The sequence below is a fragment of the Dermacentor variabilis genome, chromosome 9 (genome assembly GCF_050947875.1).
Source record: "Dermacentor variabilis isolate Ectoservices chromosome 9, ASM5094787v1, whole genome shotgun sequence".
NCBI classification, from domain to species: Eukaryota; Metazoa; Arthropoda; class Arachnida; order Ixodida; family Ixodidae; genus Dermacentor; species Dermacentor variabilis.
The window spans coordinates 136,276,503-136,298,807 of NC_134576.1; the positions used below are offsets into that span (position 1 = coordinate 136,276,503).

At 46.0% G+C, this 22,305-nt stretch overlaps 1 protein-coding gene across 1 annotated transcript; it reads left to right on the top strand.

Annotated features, from left to right (window-relative positions):
* Positions 1 to 20,137, top strand: LOC142557623 (neuroglian-like). Its single transcript, XM_075669591.1, has 8 exons — positions 1 to 147; positions 927 to 1,201; positions 4,033 to 5,319; positions 8,773 to 9,080; positions 12,207 to 12,450; positions 13,897 to 15,188; positions 16,816 to 17,041; positions 19,287 to 20,137. The coding sequence occupies exons 3-8, from the start codon at positions 4,035 to 4,037 to the stop codon at positions 19,931 to 19,933; spliced, it is 4,002 nt and encodes a 1,333-aa protein (XP_075525706.1). The 5' UTR covers positions 1 to 147; positions 927 to 1,201; positions 4,033 to 4,034; the 3' UTR covers positions 19,934 to 20,137.
* Positions 20,138 to 22,305: the final 2,168 nt, after the last annotated feature.

Consider the following 22,305-nt stretch of genomic DNA (forward strand, 5'->3'; position numbering starts at 1 on the left):
TCTACGACGAGGTACTCCAGCCAGAAATAAACTTTCGAAATGTTTTCGCTCATTCGTGCCGAGACCATGCTCTGAGAGTGGTCTGGAAGACGCCGGTGTTATCGAAAAACAAGGAACAACCTTCTTGACCTGGAAACCGTCCGAAAAGTAAGAAAGGGAACCCCGTTCTTCAACTCTCACGCGCAGTACGCTCGAAAAGAGAAATTCTAAGCAGTGACTAGCGCCTCTAGCTGCTGCGAGCTGTGAACAGACTTCGAAGTGTCGTTTCTTCTTTTTTTCCCCTGTGTATATCGCGCATGCGACACTACTGCTTTGTTGTGGCTGTTCCAACGGAGATTTTCTTTCTTTTTTTTTAGCTGAATGCATGGAAATTCTATCTTCCAATGTCTACGAAAGTCATCATTCTTTCCCGCAGTAAATGTTCTTGAAGCGAATTAATGCATAAGTTATAACGTTGAAGTCACTATATAGACTATAGGCTTTTCTTTTTAGCGGTTTTTAAGGTTTAGAATGCCAATCGACTCGCTTAGCTTTTTGCTCTTCTTTGCCCAGCTACCTACGCGGACTCAGAGTCTCACTGAAGAAAAAGGCTCTAACGCAAATGGACATAGTTATCCCTATTGCCTTACAGCCGTCCTGCCAGGTTCAATTTGGACCTAGTGCTCGTCGCTGTGGCCCAGCGATATGACATTCTGACTCTGAACATATATATATATATATATATATATATATATATGGTGTCCCAACTATAATGCACCAAGATTTAAAGTTATTTCTTTTTCATAGCGCCTAATTAGATAATAAGTCTTCATTGATTAAACATCTCAAATATTATAATTAGATGAAAAGTGTCAATGAGCAACAGTTCTGAGCAGCAGCTGCAACTGAAGAGGACGCATTCTAAGCATCCGCTACTTCTACTGCAGCTGCCATCTCGTGATTCCTGCTGTCGTCGGCGTGGCGGACCATATCTGCGTGCCTCCGCACTAGGGCCTGCGTACGGCTTCATTCTGCGCGCCGCCTCCCAGGGTGCTGCGCAGACACGGCAAGCGGACTCTGGTTTTCCCCGGCGACCTACGGCGCCTGCGCTTGTTGGTCTGGAAGGGCGCATACGGAGGACCATCGCGGCACCGGCTTCACTTCTGAACAGCAGCTCCTACTGAGGAGGACGCATTCTAAGCTTCTGCTATATATACTGCTGGTTGGTTTTCTTTTTCTTAACTTTCCGCTGTATCCTTTGTTATATTGCTGTTGAGGCTGCTCCTCACAAGTGTCTCTCTCGATTCCGGATTGTCTTCTACGATGCCCGCCAACGCTGAACTCACTAAAAAAATTGACCATCTGGAATCACCGATAAACAATAAGCTTGCTTCGCTTGTTTGATGATCAGGGAATGGGCAACCTTGCTTCTCTAACTGAAAGCGTGCGTTTTGTGAGCGAACAGTATGACGCCTTCGCAGCGACATTTAGTAAACTCGTGTGCACTAACAAAGCGTTAACTTCTCAGAATCGATCATCGTAAATAAAAAGAAAAAAAAAAGAGAATCGCCGACATGGAGGAATGCAGCAAGGATGAATAACATTGAAATAAAAGGCATTCCGTCATTACAGGGAGAGGACTGCTCTGCAATTTTGAAAAAGGATGCCGGTGCAATTAAGTGCCCGACTTTTTATGGGGACATTGACATAGTTCACCGTGTTTAGCAAGACGTCTGACAAGAACGTCATTGTTCGTTTTTGTTCACGTGAGAATAAGAATGAATTTATTCGCAACGGTCGCAAAGCTCGTCTTCGATGCTCCCAGATTGGCTTTTCTGGTGGTACAGGTAATCCTGTTCATATCAACGAACACCTCACAGTCGACAATAAGTGCTCATCCAGCAAAGCTCTTGCACTAAAGAGAGAGAGAGAGAGAACAAATGGTATTTTTGTAAAAACTGAAAACTACCAGGTTAAAGCCCTTAAATCAACTGACAGCAGGGTCTTCCAAACAGACTCGGAGGCTGATTTCCGCATTTTCGCGTAGGCGCAAAGCCTTATCGCTTATTTTGAAATTTTCCGTCACACTTTCAATTCCTGTTTTACCACCAATGGCCGCTGACAACACCAATGGCCGCACCAATGGGCCGATTCCGACAACAAATAGCCAAAATTCACGTACTGTCGCAGTAAATAAACGACAAAAAAATGATTGCGATGGGGCACCGACCGAGCTATCTCCAGGGCAGTGACAACGGTCGAAAACAATCAGAATCTATTTGTATAAAATACGGCCCCGGTCTCTAAGACTTAGCATAGCGGGATAAGTTATTTGACCGGGCGCTGATTCGAGTTGCCCTCCTTTTCAAAGCCTTGGCGATAAGAGAGTAACATGATAGGGTGCACAGGGGCAAAGCACTCTATTTACGCCCTCCGCTCCCTGTTCTCCAAGGGACGGTCGTCTCCCGCGCCTCTTTTTTTCTCTTTTTAGCTATGCGGGGGAGGGAGGGAGGGAGGGTCAAAGCGTAACGCCGTAACGCCTCTGATGTGCGTGCGTGCGTTGGTAACAGCGTAGCGTCGCGAGATCTAAAGTGTTATACCCCGGGTGGTCGCGACTGGCTGCCTTCTGCAGCTTGCGCAAAAGACCCTAGCTCGGTCGCATCCCACAGTGCTCGTGTGACATCTGCATTACAAAGATAAGATCTGGCCGTAAGCTAGCTCTATAGGCTATAAGAGGCCGTAAGCTCCCTTCTAAGACTGCATCTGTCTTAGACGGCTCTCTTCTCTGGCGCTAAGGCGTAATCAAGAAATTCGATCAATATCGGGCTCGACTGCATCCGACAGTGCTGTGTATGGCACCGGTATTAATATGGGAAGAAACTATCTGGCTATAGGCTATAAGCTATAAGTCTGGCGATACGGGGTGTCTCAACTATCATGCACCAAGATTTAAAGATATGCAGATGCTAAGTAGCTGGGCAGAACCAAGGTAATGGTGTTTGCTGTCGCTTGGAGATACTCAGATTATTATTTTTTTTTGCATTCCGCTTAATTGCATGATTAGTCTTAGTTAATCAACTTCTAAAACATTATAGTTCGATGAAAAGCGTCAATGAGAAAATTGTAGAGTAACATGAAAAACTACTGATACAGCTTTCTTTTGCTGAATACGTGCTACATAAAGTGTTTTACTGAGCGTGAAAAAAATCCCACGAATAGATGCAAAGTGCCTCAAGCGGCCAGTCGCGTGGCAATACTGCGTGTACTCGCGGGCTTCTTTCACGCCTGGAAAAACACTTTTATGTAGCACGTATTGAGCAAAAGAAAGCTGTATCGGGAGTTTTTCATGTTGCGCTACAATTTTCTCATTGACGCTTTTCATCAAATTATAATATTTGAGAAGTCAATTAATTAGTACCAAATATGCAGTTAGGCGTAATGCAAAAAAATCTATCTCCAAGCGACGGCAAACGTTACCTTGGCTCGGTCCTGCTACGTGGCATTTGCATATTTTTAAACTTGGTGCACGATAGATGGGACCACCGTGGTTGTGACACCCTGAATACGCAGAAACTCTCTGGATATGGTAATTGGAGATTCGTAGAAGAGGCCGTGGATGTTTAGTAGGCTTGTAGGCTTATGATGACCAAGATCGATCCTCGTCAATATAAAACCGCAAAATACAATATAGCTACTATGAAATAAGATATGTTTTGTGACCACTTGACATGTGACCATGCCATTCTTTATATGTAGAAACACTGGGAGGCAGGCTATGTCAAAGCCGTCTGCCCGGCTCTGACAAAATTAAATTCGTTACTCAAGAAGCACCAAAAATGAAAAGACGTAATAATATATCAAAAAGCGCAATGAATATGTATGATGCACACATCAATGTAAACATATCGGCATAGCAACCAAAGGCATGCGAATCTGCGGTGCGCGTATCGCTGTAGAACGTGAAAACCAAAACCCGTGCTTAAAAAAAGCTCACTTCGACGGATCGGGCTTCTTTTTAGGCATTTCAAACAAAAAACGCGATGCTGCATGCAGGAATGTCACTCCCACCCGCGCCGTTGCTGCTGCAACATCTGGCAATCCTCCTGCTTGCTGCAACGGCATCGACTGGGGCTCTGATCTTTCCGCCCACCCTGGTGAAGCAACCAGCGCGCGAGCAACTCTTTCAAGTGGCCCAATCTCCGGACGAGACGGAGAAGCCCTTCGTCCTGGAGTGCGAGGCCACGGGAGAACCCGAGCCCACTTACGAATGGACGAAGAACGGCGAAAGGTTGGACCACGCTTCGCAATCGGACCGCATTTCACAGCAGCCCCGCCGTGGTTCTCTCGTCTTCAGCAGCCCCAACGATGCGGATGAAGGGCTGTACCAGTGCCTCGCCACCAACCCGCACGGCACGGCGGTGTCCGACCCTGTCTCACTGCGCAAGGCCGAGCTTGGCCAGTTCACCGAAGAGCCACCGAAGGAGGTGCGCGTCCGAGAGGGCGACCCGCTGACGCTCCGCTGCGACCCTCCAACGGGATACCCGCGGCCGAAGGTTTTCTGGGTTATCCAGCACGCGAACGGGGCTCTTCGGACGCTCAACTCTTCCCGCATAGCAGTGGATCCCGAGGGTGCTTTGCACTTCTCGAACGTCGAGATTGACGACGCGATACCCGATGCCGTCTACGCCTGCAGCGCGACCTCACTCTTCCGGAGCGAGTACAGGCTGGGCAACAAGATCCTGCTGAAGGTGGAGTCAACGCCAGGAACTGGGAAAGCAGAGCAACCCCCCATTAAGCAGTACGTGTCGCCCACCGAAATCGTAGCACTGAGGGGCCGCCAGCTCGAACTTCACTGCGTATATGGCGGCACACCAGTGCCGCAGATTTTGTGGAAGAAGCAGGGAAGGGATCTGTCGTCGCAACGCGTATCTTATTCCAACCACGCTAGGACGCTGCAACTCCGCTCGATAAGCTTCGAGGACGAAGGCACCTACGAGTGCGAAGCCAGCAACGGAGTAGGCGTGGTCCATACGCACGCCATGCAAGTCAAGGTGGAGGCAGAACCATTCTGGTTGCAAGCGCCGAACGACACTATCGCAGCTGAAGGAGGGAGTGCCACCTTCAATTGTTCGGCATTGGGCGTGCCGGAGCCCGAGCTTCGGTGGTTTATGAACGGCGTACCCATCGAGATGACGGAGCGCAACAACCACATTAGACATGGTGTCGATGTATCCTCGCTCATTATCGAGCCGCTAACAAAGACTGACACAGCTGTCTACCAGTGCAATGCCTCCAACATCCACGGATATGCCTTTCGTAACTTCTTCCTCAATGTTGCCGGTGAGCACTAACTTCTTTTATTTGCTTGACCTGCAGCTTTTAAGGAGTGTGTGCTATCTGATATTTGAATGCCGTTTCGAGTGACAACATTTTGATCGCGCTGGCAAAGGGCTTCCGTAGGTGAAGGTGAAGGGTCTGTAGGTGAAGGGTCAGTATCCACGCAACACCGCCCCACCTCCTCGCCGCCTTCTGACAATACGCATTTCTAACGCCGCCGCTGTATAACATATATGTCATCCTCGTGTTTATTCTGACATAATTAAGAAATTTTCTGTTATTAAGAAAATTAGGCAGATCCAACGCAGATGTTGGCATCCATGCGAAGCGAGGCTTTAATCAAGTGGAGTGTATTATATCCTATGCAACTAACGGCGGTGCGTACAGTTCACCTTAATTCTGTGCGATGCGTACTCACCTTAATTCTATGCAGCATGAAAACTCATGCGATGTTCACGTTCAAGCAAAGAAACGGCGCTTTTGAACGGCGGCGAGGCAGAGGCGACAGACAAGAGCACTCGTGTCTGTCGTCTCTACCTCCCCGCTGTTCAAAAGCGCTGTTTCTTCGCTTACGTACGTACCTAGCAGGCCAAGTTAGCGCGATGTTTATGTATATCAGCCACAAAGGTGGCGACGTTAATCTCACGCGATCTACACCGTCCATCCGCTATGCATGCCTAAATGAAAACTCCACACCAGCCGCATGCAACCTGTGAGATGTCTACGCAACGATGCGACGAAAACGAAGGTGATGTGTGGCGCTTGTTGAAGGAATAATGGTGATGAAATGTATGTGTACAGAGAGAGAGAGGAAGAGAGAGAATTCACTTCATTGTACAAAACAGTACCGATGTCCTCAGTCTGGGGCGTCGATAGCGACGTGCTTAAGCATTTGAGACCAATAAAATGGAACTGTTGGTCGTGAATGGCGATCGCGGTCGTCAGTCACTCAACCACCGAGATGTACGACATATCTTGCCACACTTTAAGCGTTTTGTGCCTCTTGTGCCACAGTTGCACATGCCCATTCTGGAGGATCGCGAAAGAACGGACACACACCCAGTGGCACAACCAAATGGCTAAGTCAAAGAAAATCAAGTACATCGAATAACCCGTTGTGCACTAAAGCGCTATTTCTTCAAGAGGTCGGTGTGCTTTAGAGATACCCGTGAGGCGACATTATACGTACATGTTTTACGCCGGAATTTATGTTATTTATTGCGCAGAACAGAGCCAGCATAACGGGTTGCATAAACCAGTTTTGTGGCACTAGACTTTGCGCGCACGTACAAGCTTCTTATATACTATTCAGTGTGTCTGCGCATGTACCGATCGACCCAGCAGCAGCCACGCCAAACCTGGGAGGGTAAGCAAAGAAAGCTTCGCTTTAAAACACTGCCGTGTGTATCTTTACGCATCGGGGTTGTGTGACAGAGAGTGATCGCTGTCAGGCATTTCATCGCGCGTGCGTGGACACTTTTCTTTCCACATGTTCGTTTTCTGCCTTGTCTTGTGTACCCTTCCCGCTGCATCCAGCATATAGGGTAACAAAATGGACGCCCACTTTAACTTATTCCCTTCTTGTTCATTTATTTCTATCTTCTCATTCTGGTCCCTTTATTGTTTCGCTGTTAACAACTGTCAAGGCCTAATGTCGTCGGGCACCAAGAACCTTCTCGGCCACGCCAACCATTTCCCTCCCCATGTCACTGCTCCCTCTTATTATTCTTGTGGTGTCTCCGTTTTCTTCATCATTAGTACCGTCTCGTCCGCCGTCGCCCACAAGTTGTGTACCCCAGTCGTAGTCAAGCATTGAGCCCGTCCTCGAACTGGTGAAGCCCAGAACCTGCGACCTATATCCGAGCAGCATTGTAGCTGTTAAAGGTTGCTCACATCCGCCCCATATTCTCTTACAGTGAACCTGTATACCTCTACCCTCCAAGGAAATTTTCGTGTCGTAAGCAACCCCCCCCCCCCAAAAAAAAACAAAAAAACTCAGTGGCCTTCCACTCTGTGAAGAAGGATAACCAACGAAGGTGTGTATGTAAGCCCCTTAATGACAAACTGCACCTCCGCCGCGGGTCGGCCCGGCATTGCACTATCTTTGGGATAGGCCCACGTCTGGGGAGTGCTTAACGCCTGCTTCAACTACGCCGCGGGTCCGCCAGGCGTTGCACTATCTTTGGGATCGGCCCACGTATGGGGAGTGCTTAACGCCTGCTTCACCCCCGCCGCGGGTCGGCCTAGCATTGCACTTACTTCATAATCGGCCCAGGTATGGGGAGGGCTTAACGCCTGCTTCACCTCCGCCGCGGGTCGGCCCAGCATTGCACTACCTTCGGAATCGGCCCAGTTATGGCGAGTGCTTAACGCCTGCTTCACCTCCGCCGCGGATTCGGCCGGTGTTGCACTATCTTCGGTATCGGCTCACGTATGGGGAATGCTTAACGCCTGCTTCACCTACGCCGCGGGAGGTGAAGCAGGCATTAAGCACTCCCCATACGTGGGCCAATACCGAAGATAGTGCAATGCCGTGCCGACCCGCGGCGGAGGTGCAGTTTGTCATTAAGGGGCCCACATACACAGCTTCGCTGGTCATCTTTGTTCACAGAGTGGAAAGGCAATGAGTTTTTTCATCAACTTCGCGTAATTTCTTTTATATTTTCTGCATATTGTTTTTCAAGCTTGCTTTGTAAGAGTTAATATTTCTTGTTAGGTTCGCTTGTTTCAATTGTAGTCACAGTGTAAACATGTTTTCGAACCAAGCAGCGTCTTTCGTGCACAGCGGACTAAGCACAGTTCGTGGGCGTTGTAGAGGTACGCATTTTAGTTAGTGCTGAAGCTATAGCCTTGTCATATGGGGCGACATGCTGCTCGATCGAGATGTTCACAGTAATATTGTAAACTGTGTTAATGTAGTATACGAAATGGTATAACAAGCAATTTTCTTCAGTCACACTGCTTCTGACGTGATGCACATCAAACTGAATAGCTAAACTATAGCGAGGTGACGCAAACCTATAAAAAAAGCTTTCTTGTTGCCTTGGAGTTTACCCAGCCTTCACTGGCCTGCACAATATATATATATATATATATATATATATATATATATATATATATATATATATATATATATATATATATATATATATATATATATATATATATATATATATAAAATTGCTTGTTAGCCTCTATTCTGTTTTTAACAATAGCTGCACCAAAAGGATAATCTTAATGTTAGCGTAAAAGTGCCGATGATCAGTGCAATTACGAAAGGCAGAGAAATTCATTTCAAATTAGCCTAGAACGACATTTCATCGCTTTCATTTGTGGTTTCTGTTTATTCCCTTCTCTATTTATGTATTTCTTTCTGTTTCCATCATTTGTTTTCTATTGTGTGATTGTTGTTGGGATTGTTTGACATGCTATGCTCCTGATTGTGCTCTTCACAAGAAACTCCACTCATCGAGGAACCGCCTGAACCGCTGACGCTCGGTGTGGTGATGTCGAGGGCGACGATGCGGTGTCGTGTTTCAAAGAATCCGCGACCCGAAGTGAAGTGGATGAAGGAATCGCAGGAGGTGACCGGAGACCGCTACCGCATCCTCGACTCCGGGGACCTGCAGATTGATGGCCTCAGATTCACGGATCAGGGGGAATACACGTGCTACGCGAGCCACAAATCTCGTGTTGCTGCGGCCTCTGGATCGCTAGAGGTCAAGCACAAGACGCGCATTACCCAGCCACCGCAAGACTACGAGGTGACTGATTCGTCTCCTTTTTTTTTTTTTTTAGTACTAGCTAGCCGGCACTGTTAGATGCGCATGTGAATTAGATACTGAGGGAAAATATGGACATCAGTTAGATCGATATATTAGTGGTATTGAAGCCTATCACCGTTTTCTGTATGCAAAAGTATGACTTTCTTTCTTGCTCAGAAAATTTCCACTGAAGGTCCCACTGATGCACCCTCATTCAAAATCATTTAGAAGCCAAAACGGATGAGCCGACGTAATATCAGCGTGACATCCCTTTTTGCCACATTCTCTGAATCAGCTATAGCTAACGTAGTATGAGAGGTACCATAGTCTAAAACTTGTGGTTCTTATTTTCGACACTTTGTCGCTTACGGAAGCTGTTTTTTTTTTTTCGCTACGAATGACAAATTCGTTATTGCGGTAGCCTAATCTTTCAATGCAGATCGACGCAATATTTTAATTGAGTGTGTTTTTAAACTTCGTTTAGCGTGAGAGCAGGGTGGCAATGCTGAAAAGGACCACGTGTAGGGTTGACGTGAACGTCTCGTGTAAAAATAATTGTGCAGAAATATTGACGATGATTGTCAACGTAAGCGATTAACCGGATGCTTCTAGAATGCTATTCATTTTATTTAATGAATGATGCGCTTCAAGGCATGTAGTTAGCTTAGTGAGGATACTTAAGTGCCGTTTGTGTTGAGCGCGCGAACCAGCGAACGTTTCTCTATATATACCGCAGCTCCCGCACAATGGTAGGGCGACGGGAGTAGAGGGCTGTCTTTGCTTAGTGTCCCCATAAACGCTTCCAAAGGGAACAGAGTTGCTCAAAGCTATGCGGTATATCATTTTATTCGTGTCATGTCATGCATTAGCTTGGGCCACTAAGTATCTGCTCGGGGTCGTGCACGTCATTCATGTCATTTCATGACGTTCCATGGTATTCCTGTCATGCATACATGTCAACTTTGTCATGTCATTTATGTCGTGACAGGCCATGACTTTCGTATCCTGTCATACGTGTCATAGCATTCATGTTCATGTCATGCTTGTCATGACAAACATTTAATGTCATTTATTTTATGTGACGCATGCCATGTCATTCATGTCATGTGACGTCATTACGTGCCATGCCATACATGTTAGGGAGGCGGCGGATTGCAGTGTGGATGGCACTGAAGGAAACGAAAAGCGGGCGTTGTGTCCATGAAGTGAACTCCGGCGCTAGCGACGAAGGGAAAAGGAAGGCACAACAGGGGAGCATACCGTGTGCCCCGGCTAACGCGGTCCAAGCTATTTAAAAACTAATGCTACGGGATGCGGTGGTGCGACCAATTAGATTTTTTTAGCAGTTGCCTTGCGCACACTGTTGAATTTTTCTTTTATCTTTGATCAGATTATTAGTCAAAATTAATTGGCTACATTAATAATTACCTACTTGTCCAATTGCATAACCTCGCTTTTCTAACTGTGCACCGCATTCAACAACGTCATATTCAACAGTTTTTAGCTCGCTACATTTCCCCGAGTTATTTTTTGCGCGTTTGAAACGTCTGCCGCAAAATTCGAAATAGAATGCAAGGTATAAGCGGGCCCACGCGTTTTGCTCGAGCGACACTAGCGCTCTCAAAAGGGTTTGTTGGCTGCGGCTACTAGAAAGCCATAGAATTTCCTACAATAATTACTAGAGGAAACTCTGGCGCTGCAATCGTTTAGTCACAATGGGAATGATGGGAAGTACATGGATTTGTCTGATCTTTGTGCTTGTGGATTCAGACGTTCTTGTGGCTTTGTTTATTAGGTTTATAGGTATTAACACTGTCGTAAATTTCAGAGCAATGTATACTCTTCGACATGCAGAAGATGCTGCGAACACGCACAATCGCTACTGATTGCGACGATTCAGCTTGTCGAGGTGGCCAAATCGAAACGCGCCAAGTGTCTCAAGGCGCTCGCTTGCCCGCGATAAATTCATAAGAGCGTTTTATGTCGCTTGTCGATGCATGCGCCCGTGGTGTAATGTTTTCAATGTCGGGTTTCTGTGCTAGAGGTCCTGTGTTCAAATTTTTGCCGTGGGACAATTTTAATAATGGATATGTGGTTATTTATTACGCAGTTTGTTGTTGAAAATGATTAGCTTACAAAATCACGAAGTCGTCTGAAGCCAGAAGGACGAATCTTAGGCAAATCGATGTACTTCCACCCGCCCACGTACCCTCATTGCAGCTCTCGTAGACACTAGCGCCAGAATTCCCTCTATAGTAATTATTACGTGAAACTCTATGGGGGGGGGGGTGCAAGCAGCCCCGGCCGTCTTGCTTTCTTCTGTTATTATTATTATTACTTGTTGCACTTCAGTCGTATTCATTATCACCGCCCTAAGCCGCTGCGCAGGGCTCTAGCAAACAGCGTGAAGGGTTTGTTTGCTTGTAGCAGCAGCCAGCAGCTTCACCGTCTTCGTCACACCGCCGTTCCATCGACGTCATTCCTTCTTCGTTATTCCATCGTACTCACGTTGTCGTCATTTATTGGTTATTATGCCACGCCATTGTCATGCCATAGTCGTCATGCGTTCGTTGTCATGCCATCGTCGTGACCGTTCCATCATCATCATTTCAGCTTTGTCAAATCATTCTCGTCATACCGTCATCCACATGCCGTTGTCCCGCCATTGTCGTCGTACTACCTTCATCCCATTGTCCTTATGCCGCCGTCGTCACGCTGTCGTCGTTATACCGTCATAATTTCAGAATAGTCGTTCTGTTGTCGTCATGTATTTGTCATACCGCCTTCATCGTTCCACCGACGTCATTCCTACTTCGTCATTCTGTCGTCATGTCATAGTCACAACCGGCTCCAGCGAGCGAGTGTCATAGCAAACTCGGCCAGTCTAGGAGACAGTGTGTGTCGCATATAACCGAAGCAATGAAAGTTTCTGAATGACGACTGCAGGTTCTGAATAAAGGTGCCTTCAGCAATACGGCCTGCCGTTACATTGACTGTATGCCAAACGAATTAAAGGTGGACAGAAGTCATCAGACGGGTTCTTCCGGAATTTTTTTTTTTGGGCGTCAGCCTCTGCTCAAGCTATACGGCCACGTAATTACGGTTGCTGATCTACCCTTCTCACAGGTGGCAGCTGGCAAAGCCGCGACCTTCCGTTGCAACGCCGTAGCGGATCCAACTCTGGAGCTGTCTGTCGGATGGTTGTTCAATGACCAGCCTGTGGACCTTGAGGCCGACCCACGCGTGGTTCAACTGCATGACAACTCGCTGATCATCACACGAACCACCAAGCTCGACTCGGGTGTCTATACTTGTGTGGCACGCACCGAAGTCGATAGTGACCGCGCAATGGCTACACTTATCGTTCAGGGTGAGTGCCCACTTTTCTAGTGCATTCATGTTGGCGGTCAAACAGTCTATTGGGTTAACATGCGTTACCTTAATCCATCAGTCATCAGCGATCAACAGTTAATGTGCTGTATGCATGGTTGAGCAAACGATTGTCATTTGCAGATAACCGTGGTTCTGCGAACAGTTCAAGACATGAGGGATAGTTTTCTAAGCCGGCGGCATTCTTTACAAATTTCACACCGTAATATATATACAATGTGACATCATCGCAGAGTGCCGATGTACTGTGTGTAAGGTTGGCCCTGTCCACGGAGAGTGGTCCCGACTTTGTTGGGGCGCCTTCCTCTCGGTCAACATGCTGCAGAGGCAGTATCGTGGCGGTCATTCGAACTGAACAGCGAAGGATTCTTTGCTTAAATTACCGGATTGGGCATGACTACTGCTTCCTGCTTGGTTAATCAGTATCTCGGCGGCTATGTCGGTGGATATATATATATATATATATATATATATATATATATATATATATATATATATATATATATATATATATATATACGCACGAAGATTCATAAAAAGGAAAATCGTATCCACCAGTTTTGAGACACGAAGCTAAAGAAAACCCGTGCGGTTATCGCAGTTTAAACATTTGTCTTGGTTCTAGGATCGAACCCGGGACCAACGCATTTCCGGGGCGGTCGCTCTACCATCTAAGCTAACAAGGCGGCTAACAGGTCACAGCGTGAGAGCGAATAATTCGACAATTCAGTTAGTCGGCCTCACGATTGATAGTGTTAATCTAATTGCCCCCGCGATTAGTCGAAACATATGATTGGTATTTGAAGGGACACTGGTTGTGAGCATTAGATCACTATACTATTAAATTATTTTTGAACGATATTTTCGTTTATTTGGCGGGAAAATGTCACTTATTACCGGTGAAGTTTAAGTATTTTTTTATGTCAGTGGTCGCCTCGGAGTGGCAAGTATTTTCTTGCATTTAAGCTGGTTTGTCACAGTAATGACTCTGTAGTCCTCGAGTGAAAAAGAAATAGCTGTACTCGCCTTGGTGGCTTAGAAGTTATGGTGTAGTAGTGCTGAGCACGATCGGGGTCGCAGGTCAGGTTCTTAGATGCAGCGGCCGCATTATGATGGGAGCGGAATGCAAAAACGCTCGTTCATACAGCATTGCGTGCACATTAAAAGTACGTCACAATTATTCCGAAGTCCCCCGCTACGGCGTGCCCTCATAATCAGATCGTGATTTTGGTATGCGAAGCCTCAGAATTATTTTTAGAATTATTTTTTTCTTTTTCGCACAATTCTTTAGATTTAGCTTCGCGTCACCTATGCCGTAAACCCAGCCTCGGCGTATGAGCCGACTGGTGGGCCACAGTACCCTATTACTCTTGCAACAGCAGCTTCCGCTATGGCTTATCGTATTTCATTTTCCATTTCCCTGCAGATGTGCCAAATCCGCCACAGGTGCTTCAAGTCGAGTGCCACAATCGTGATGTTCTTCTGGAATGGAAGCCCACCGGCGATAACCGGGCCCCTATCTTGCAATACTCCATTCAATATAACACCTCCTTCAACCCTGACATGTGGGAAGATGCCTTTGTTATCATACCTCCCACTGAAAACAAGTTCGTGCTGTCCGTGACTCCTTGGGCTAACTACTCCTTTCGTGTAGTCGCTCGCAACAAAGTCGGGACCTCGCTGCCTTCAGAAGCATCAACGACATGCACGACTCCTGAAGACGTACCGTACAAGAACCCCGACCATGTCATGGGACGCGGGGAACGCTTCGACAACCTGGTCGTCACCTGGACGCCCATGCCCCCCATAGAGCACAATGCACCGGGATTCTTCTACAAGATACTCTGGAAGCGCCACGACATCCCCGGCGCCACGTGGAGTGAACGCGTCATCGAGGACTGGAAGCAGAACCGACTCGTCGTCCCCGATCAACCTACGTTCAAGCCATACCGAATCAAGGTCGAGGCGTACAACCGGCTCGGCCAAGCAAACACTGCCCCCATGGAAGTCATCGGATATTCGGGCGAGAATGTGCCGTTGGCGGCGCCCCATGACTTCACTCTGACGGAAGTGATCGGCCCCAGCACCGCCGCGTTTACTTGGAGCCCCGTGAGCTCCGAGTCTGTGCGGGGTCAATTCCGCGGCTACAAAATCCAAACGTGGACACCCGACGAGGGCATGGAAAGGCTGCGGGAGATGGTAATTCCGGCCAACGAAAATACTGCCATTGTCAGCCTGTTCCGGCCCTTTTCACGCAACGTAGTCCGCATCTTGGCGTTCAACAACATATACAACGGGCCGCCATCGGACACCATCGAGTTCACGGCACCGGAGGGCGTCCCGGGGCCGGTAGCTTCGTTCGAGGGCATACCTATCGGGTCAACAGCCGTGTACCTCACGTGGAAGCCGCCCTCGGAGCCCAACGGCTTACTTACGGGCTACCGCATCTACTACGAAGAGGCACGCGGCAGCATGCTGGGACCCAAGACCGAACGTCGGCCACCTGTGAGCGACCCGCAGAAGTTGCGTGCCAAGCTCGCGGGTCTCAAGCCGCGCTCCAAATACCGCATCACTATTCAAGCGTCGACGTATGCGGGCCAAGGAAAGCCATACTTCATCGAGCTGAGAACGCCGGATGAGTCCGAGAACCTCCCTGACGCAGCCGACTTCATCTGGGTCTACGTGCCAGACGACGAAGACCAACGCGCAAATGTGCGGGTATGGCAGCCGCTTACTGCATGTTCGGGTTGGTTGCTCTGTAATAACAGCCCTGGTAATTTCAAAGGCAGAGCTGGCACAGAAGTAGCCATGCATGTCTCACGAAAGGCGCAGAAGTATCCATGGACCTTGAATGTACACAGAAGTAACCATGCTAAACCGGTGACACTTGCTTTGATTTTCTGTCGTCGATCTCCTTTCTTTCTTTCCCACTTCTGGTAAGTCCACTGCCTACTGTTTTGATAGTGGCAACTAGCGTTTCCGTGTTTCTACAAAATTTATCGCTTCCCAGTTTCCACGGGCGGCTCGCCTCTCTCCAGTTAAGCTCAGAACACTTCGCTGGCACGTCTCCAGAATACAAGCCGGCGTTGATAGCTTTTGTCGGAGCACAAAATTATAGAATTTGAAGCTTGAGGCTATAGGGGGCGGCTCATCCTTTATTAGGAAAGTTTATTTCCATTCCTTATTCATCTGATTTTTCACCATGATTTGGTGCCTCGGTTCAATTATGAGGTGCTGGCGTCATTTTGTCCTTTCTGACGAGCGCCCTTTGTGTTTCGGGATGCTTTGCGATATCGGTGAGATTGTAAGGGAAAATTTTCACACCTCGAGATCTTCGCATGGAGCCCATTATATAAGGATTTCCTGCTTAAAAAGTAGAGAAATGCTACGCATTACTACTTACAGCTGTGGAAAGCAATCAAAGATGCAGCGAACTCTACGGTCCCATAGGTGAAACAACTAAGACATGGAGGCAAAGAATTTGATAATTAAGTGTGATATTTTCACTAAACTAATTCCTAATAACTAACTATATCTATTTGCTGTCGGAAACTTTCTTGCGGCACTGAAATTACCTTAAGACGTTTTATTCGAGGTTTACAAGTAAAAGTGCAAGATAAGTCAGTTTTGTAATATTTCGCTTGTTAGTCAAAATATTATTAACAATTAATATATCGAATAACTTGTCTCGGCGTATGCTTAAAAGAGCGTTCATCCTTTCAGCTACTGTAAACGTAAGGGAACATACAGTCGGTTTCAAAAGTTTATGTTCAGCGGGATCAACGAAAAAAGCTTACTATTTTATTTCCTCTTTGTGTATAACCGTATAACCGAAAGTTGTACGGTTGTACAGACTATATTCACAAATTTCTCGGACATTCAGCGGCGTACAGTGGGCGTCACGATGCCTATTTTACGTGACGAGAACTAAGGCCGCATATTACGATCCAGTAGTTAGCATAGCCCCAATTGGTTTTGGCCGCACCAATGTACTGTTACACATCTGAAAGATATTTTTTTTTACCTCACTTGAATTTCAAGTGAAACAACTTCAGCACAGGCTACCAAACCACAATTCAAGTCTATAAAAGATACTAATAATAAAACTCTAATGTGCAATGGACATTACGAGCAGAATTATATATAACATGAAATCGTTTATTTTAACAATAATGAAAGAACATTCCCCATAAATGATGCATATTGTTGGCACAGTATTGCATAATACCAATGCATGTGATTGCATGAAAGACCTCGGAAGTAATAAGAATAATTACTGTTGGCACCGAAGTGACAAATGCCATGGCAACGGACCTGAGGTGACGCGAAGGAATGTGACGTACAGGTGACATGGTTGCCGCCCGTGACCGGACACCCTGGCAGCGACTTCTACGTCCAGTACCGCCGCAAGGGTGACCAGGCGTGGGAGAACACCACGGTTGCGGAGCATGAAGACAGCATCCTGGTCATGGGCCTGGACAAACACGCCTCCTACGAAGTGCGCATCGTTGTCGTCGATGGCAAGTACCAGAAGCATTCGCAGATCGAGGAGGTGTGGACAGGAACTCTTGGTAAGAATGGCCAGTGTTGGCGAAGGTGTAGAGGCGAATGTGTACAGAACTTTTTTTCTGAACACCTAAACATTACAGTAAAGCCGGTAGTGATTGTGGTAGTGGCGGTGGTGATGATGTTACAAGCAGGGTTAACCCGGTAAATGACTGTGTGTGAGAACTTACCGCATCTTTCTGGGCTAACTGTTTCAGATTGTTAAAACTGAGGAATTTAAAACGAAATAATCATTCTTGCTGATCATGCTCTATAACAGCCCCGGACTTCATAATCTGCGTGACAAATGTCCACACAATTTATTAACAGCAAAATCTGATTACACAACATTTTAATGAAAGTCCACTAATTAGTTTTCGTACTGGTTTCTAATGGCAGCAGTAAATAAATAAGAAACAAACTACCAATAAATAAGTTATGAAATATAAAGCATATATCAAAGCATAAGGTTTGATAGAAACTTTCAGGCTAGCATGAATTTGAATAAAAACTGAAAATGTGCGGCTATACGCATTTCCGTTCCAGTTAATAGTTCTCTGTACTGCGTTATAGCACAGTGCAGATAATGTAATTGACGCAGCAATGCATTTCGCCCCAGGTTTATAACACTTGAAACATGTGCATAGGGGTTTTTCAAGAAGTGTTGTGCTCCGTGTAATGTGCTCAGTTTGATGTTACCTTCCCCCGAAAGTCCCCTATTAAGAATATAATTAGCGATATTTCGTTAAATAATAGTTATATTTGCAGTTTAAGCACTAATGCTGTTGTCCGCCAGTGCTTTGAACCATGGTCAACAAAATTTATTCAATCCCGAACCCTCTATTTATAATAGTTTAACACAGACATGGCAGCAGCGCGCGGTATACATTCTTCACACTTAATCGTAGGGCATATACGTAATCTGTATACGCCTAGCCATGGGGCATATCTTGTGTATCGCTTATTTGTGAATGTATATATTGTTGTCATGGAAAATAAAGCGGCAGCAGACGCTTGAATTTATTTTGTACTCTCGAAGCAAGTTTTGCCATATTATTGCAGACTGCATTAGCCCACGACTAGACTTCTATGATTCCAGCGAAGTAATCGAGCATCAACATTATTACGAAGAAATTGGGCTTCGGTTCATTGTCTTTCTCAGTGAAACACGTATTTCGACGATAACCCTAAGCAAGCAAAAAGAAGTCTAAAAGCAATTTAAGTATAGAATTTTGTTGTTGTTAAAAGCACGCTTCAATCGTTTGTCACCAGCAGTAACAAACATAAATGCTTGCAAAGGAAACGACAGGTTCCAATCGCACTTCTGATTTTTGTGGTCACACTTCGGAAGCAGCCACAAGTTTTTGTGAGGAATGAAATAATGCCCTCTTCGAGTGAAAAATCAGGCCGTCTCGAGGAGCCCAACAATACCTTCGTGCCCATGTTGGACATCATTGTTTAAGTTGGTCATTATTTAGTAAATTAATCTGCATAGATAGCCTAACAAGGTGCAAGAACCTAAAAGTCTCAAAATTATCCCTATATCTAGTCATTCCCCTAAACATATGCGGATATTATTAGATTGAAGATTTCTCAGCAATCTAAGTTACCCACCCAGGCACCCTTCAGTGATGCTTACTAATACGCCGACAATCTCTTTCTAACGAATAAAAATTCCCAATATTTCTTGAAATATTCCAAACTTTCTTCCATAGCTCCTGCGCATTCTTGTAGCAAATTTATTTTACCGATTAGGTTTGGTTAACCGTAATACGGGCAGGATATGCGGGCAGCAATGTGCTCTCCTGCGCGCTGTACGCAAAAATTTTGTATGGTGATCAACAACATCCAAAAAAGAGAATCTTCAGCCTATAACCAACAACGTCTCGGCGGCTTCGTCAAGCACTCGGACAAGTCCTCTAGTCGAAACATTGACACTAGACTGTGGCTTCCTTTATTTGGCCATTGCTGTGCACTTCAAATTTACATCTTCCTGAAAAACCTTCGTCTTGAAATAGCTCCTTGTACCTCAAACCTCAAAAATCGTTTCGCTATCGCAGACCCCCCTCCCCTCCTCTCCCCGCCCTCTACTCGCGTTACAATCTTACTTCATTGTGCACTTGGTGAAACAAAAATGCCAATAATACCAAATTATTCCAATAATAATAAATAAGTCAGGTTATACCGGCAAGATCGAGGCACCGCCTCTTCTTGTGCGCACACGCACACCTGTAAAAAGTTTGTCACGTCTTTTCTTTTTCGTTCACACAGATGTCCCCAATCCTCCGGAGATACTTCGCGTGGAATGCGAAGCGGTCATGGCTCTCGTAGAGTGGACACCCCGAGGCGACAACCGGGCGTCCATCCTGTCGTACTCAGTCCAGTACAGTGTCACTCCGAACTCGTGGGAGGACATCGCTCCGGTGATTCCTGCGTCGGACACCAGTTTTCGACTGGCGCTGAGTCCTTGGGCCAACTACACTTTCCGGGTGGTGGCTCGCAATAAGGTCGGACCTTCGGCACCCTCTGAGCCATCGGCAACGACGTGCGTGACCCCCGAAAGCGTGCCATTCAAGAATCCTGATTCCGTCACAGGCCGGTGGAACTTTTTTGATGACCTCGTCGTATCTTGGATGCCCATGGCACCCATCGATCACAATGCACCGGGATTCTTCTACAGGGTGTCCTGGAAGCAGCACGACCTTCCCGATGCCGCATGGAGCTCGCATGACGTCAAAGACTGGACGCAGGACAGGCACGTCCTGCGTGGCCTGCCCAGGTCTTCGCCGTACAGCGTCCGCGTGGAGGCACACAACCGGCTTGGTCAGGCGAACGTCTTGGCCAGAGAAATTGTAGTTCCGAAGAGTGAGAAAGCGAAGCTCGTGGATATTATGGACGCGCTTCTTGCATACTTTTAAGGGGGTGTTCAGAAGCACATCGTAAATGCATGCATCATTTCCTTGCATGTTCAGGTGCCGTACGCGCTCATCTTTACTACATCCATCAAGTTCTCGGTATTTTGAGTGGTCACTGTCGCCCTGTCCCCACATTCTAACATTCGCTTAATTTGGACATCGTTTGTGTGCTGAGCAATAAGAAATAAATGTGTGGTATAAGGTTTACTGCATTCCTTCAAGGTCCCAATTACGGTCAATTGCTCAAAGATGATGATGATGCTCAAAGATGCCACAAAGAAATTCGACGCTGTCTGGCAGAGGCAACGAATTTCTAGAAGGAAATTAAACCAGCTTTACGAGTTATTTAATCTTCGGTGCACAGACGGCTGTCATATTGGAGGTGCTGGATTATTGGAGCACTTTCATATTACTCCGTTCATACACGTCATGTTAGGGCGGCATCATTGGTCAAAACAGCAATAATGTTTGTTGATGTCTTCTGCATAAACAACAAAAGAGCACTAACAGCATAATTTATTTTTTTAGCTTTCCCTGCTCTGAAATAACAGTCACGTCCAATTTTTGTAAAATAAACTAGAATCTCTTATAAATGTGCTACCTAATGAGGTACGAGAAAAAAAGGGTTAACCGAGGGACCCCTCGGGTAACCTCCTTTCTTGTTATTATACATAACGAGGCTCTCGAATCCGGCAACATTGCTGCCTTCAAGTAGCATGTGCGGGTTTAACGACCAGTTGCTTTCACCCAGAAAGATCACGTACTCCTGACGCCTGTGGCAGAAAAGATGTTCCACATTCGCCGCCAAGGTTTGTGAGTGGCGGCGCTGGCTAACACACCCAAGGTTCTAGTAGTAACACATAAGTACCCAAGAAAGTGGATGGCGATATCGCGCCGCAGTAGCTCACTTGGTTAATGCGATAACGTGGGACCTTTCGCCACCTGCGGCAAGGGGTTTTTCCATCCACTTTCATTGACATTACTTTATCATTTATTTAATTCAATCAGTAAGTACAAGTAACTTCCCCTATGTTTTCCTTGGTGTCTTTATTGGCTTCTCATAATATACCAAATTAGCGTCACGTAATTAAAAATGTAATGTTCAAATTATTTTAATATGTAAATCAGTCTTTATGCCCACAAACGTAGGAGTAGCTCATAAAAATGAGTGCCACTTAATGCCCAGCTCATAAAACACGAGCGGAATTACTGCCTAAGTGCAGATTGTCACAGTTTAAAAGCACTAAAAGTCGTCTACTTGTATAAAAGGCGCAGAAACCATCGTGGATGATTGTAAATGTAAGAGAACAGCACGAACGAAGGAACGAACGAACGAACGAAATATTTTCCTTGCCGTGTTCAACCACCGACCAACCATGGAAATGGGCTAAAAAGGCAAAGAAAGATATTCGCTTTAAAACATGTAACAGGCATACCCTTGAGAAATTTCGAGTGTCGTTTAGTCCCGTCGAGCCACATAACTGTGACATGAAATAGGAGCAATGCACGAACAAATACAGATTCCCTCTTCCTGGATGAAAACTGAGCTATTCAACGATTAATGCGTGGCAGGGACATAAGTTGACAACAACTTAAGAAAACTGCGAACTCTCGCTGTGGGTACGTTTTGAATCCAGGTCACTCAGTGAGACGCAATAATGTACCCAAACAGATCAACTGCTCATCGTGGTTGGTGAACTTAACAATCGGATATTTTACATCAACTGAAAATGAAAAAAAAAAAACTCCGGCATATCAATTTTTCAATATGATCTATGGACTCTAAGGACATTTTCAATCGACAATGATCGTCATTGCTTATTGCGAAAAGATTGAGGCGTTTAAACAAATGAACCATTCGTGTCTAAATGTTTTATTTAGGATGTCGATATTGTTACGGGCCATTCCCGTATTCTGAAGAAGGCGCTCTGCAGGACGACGGAAGATGACTATCGGAAAAGCACGTTTGTGTTTCTTGTCATTCTGCCATTTTGGCTGTGGCTTCTCTGCATATTATGTAAATTTTGCCTACTCTTGATGTACGTCGCGTTTTGGTGGAGGTGGGGCCTGGGTGGCGGTGCACATACTTGTAAACATACATGAATACTGGAAAATTAAAAATAAAAGATGCAGCATCAACTTTAACATTGTGCAACTGAGCAATATACTATTACAATTCTCAGTCGCACCTGTTGGAGCGCCAAAAGTGGACAGAATTGGTTCATTATACACAGCTCATTAGTATTCCGTTAATTTGCAAGACATTCGAAAATCCATGTAAGCATCGTAATGATTTGCTGTAGGCTGAAGACTAATGAATCGTATTTGTCTGCTTTAGATGATCTCGCATATTGCTACAGCTCAGAGAATTGTGA

What these genes read in the sequence shown, in the direction of transcription:
- LOC142557623 (XM_075669591.1), top strand. Translation starts at nt 4,035, where the DNA reads ATGTCACTCCCACCCGCGCCGTTGCTGCTGCAACATCTGGCAATCCTC. An exon ending in CTTCTTCCTCAATGTTGCCG is followed by an intron (nt 5,320 to 8,772) that starts GTGAGCACTAAC and finishes GCTCTTCACAAG; the next exon opens with AAACTCCACTCATCGAGGAA. An exon ending in GGCTACACTTATCGTTCAGG is followed by an intron (nt 12,451 to 13,896) that starts GTGAGTGCCCAC and finishes ATTTCCCTGCAG; the next exon opens with ATGTGCCAAATCCGCCACAG.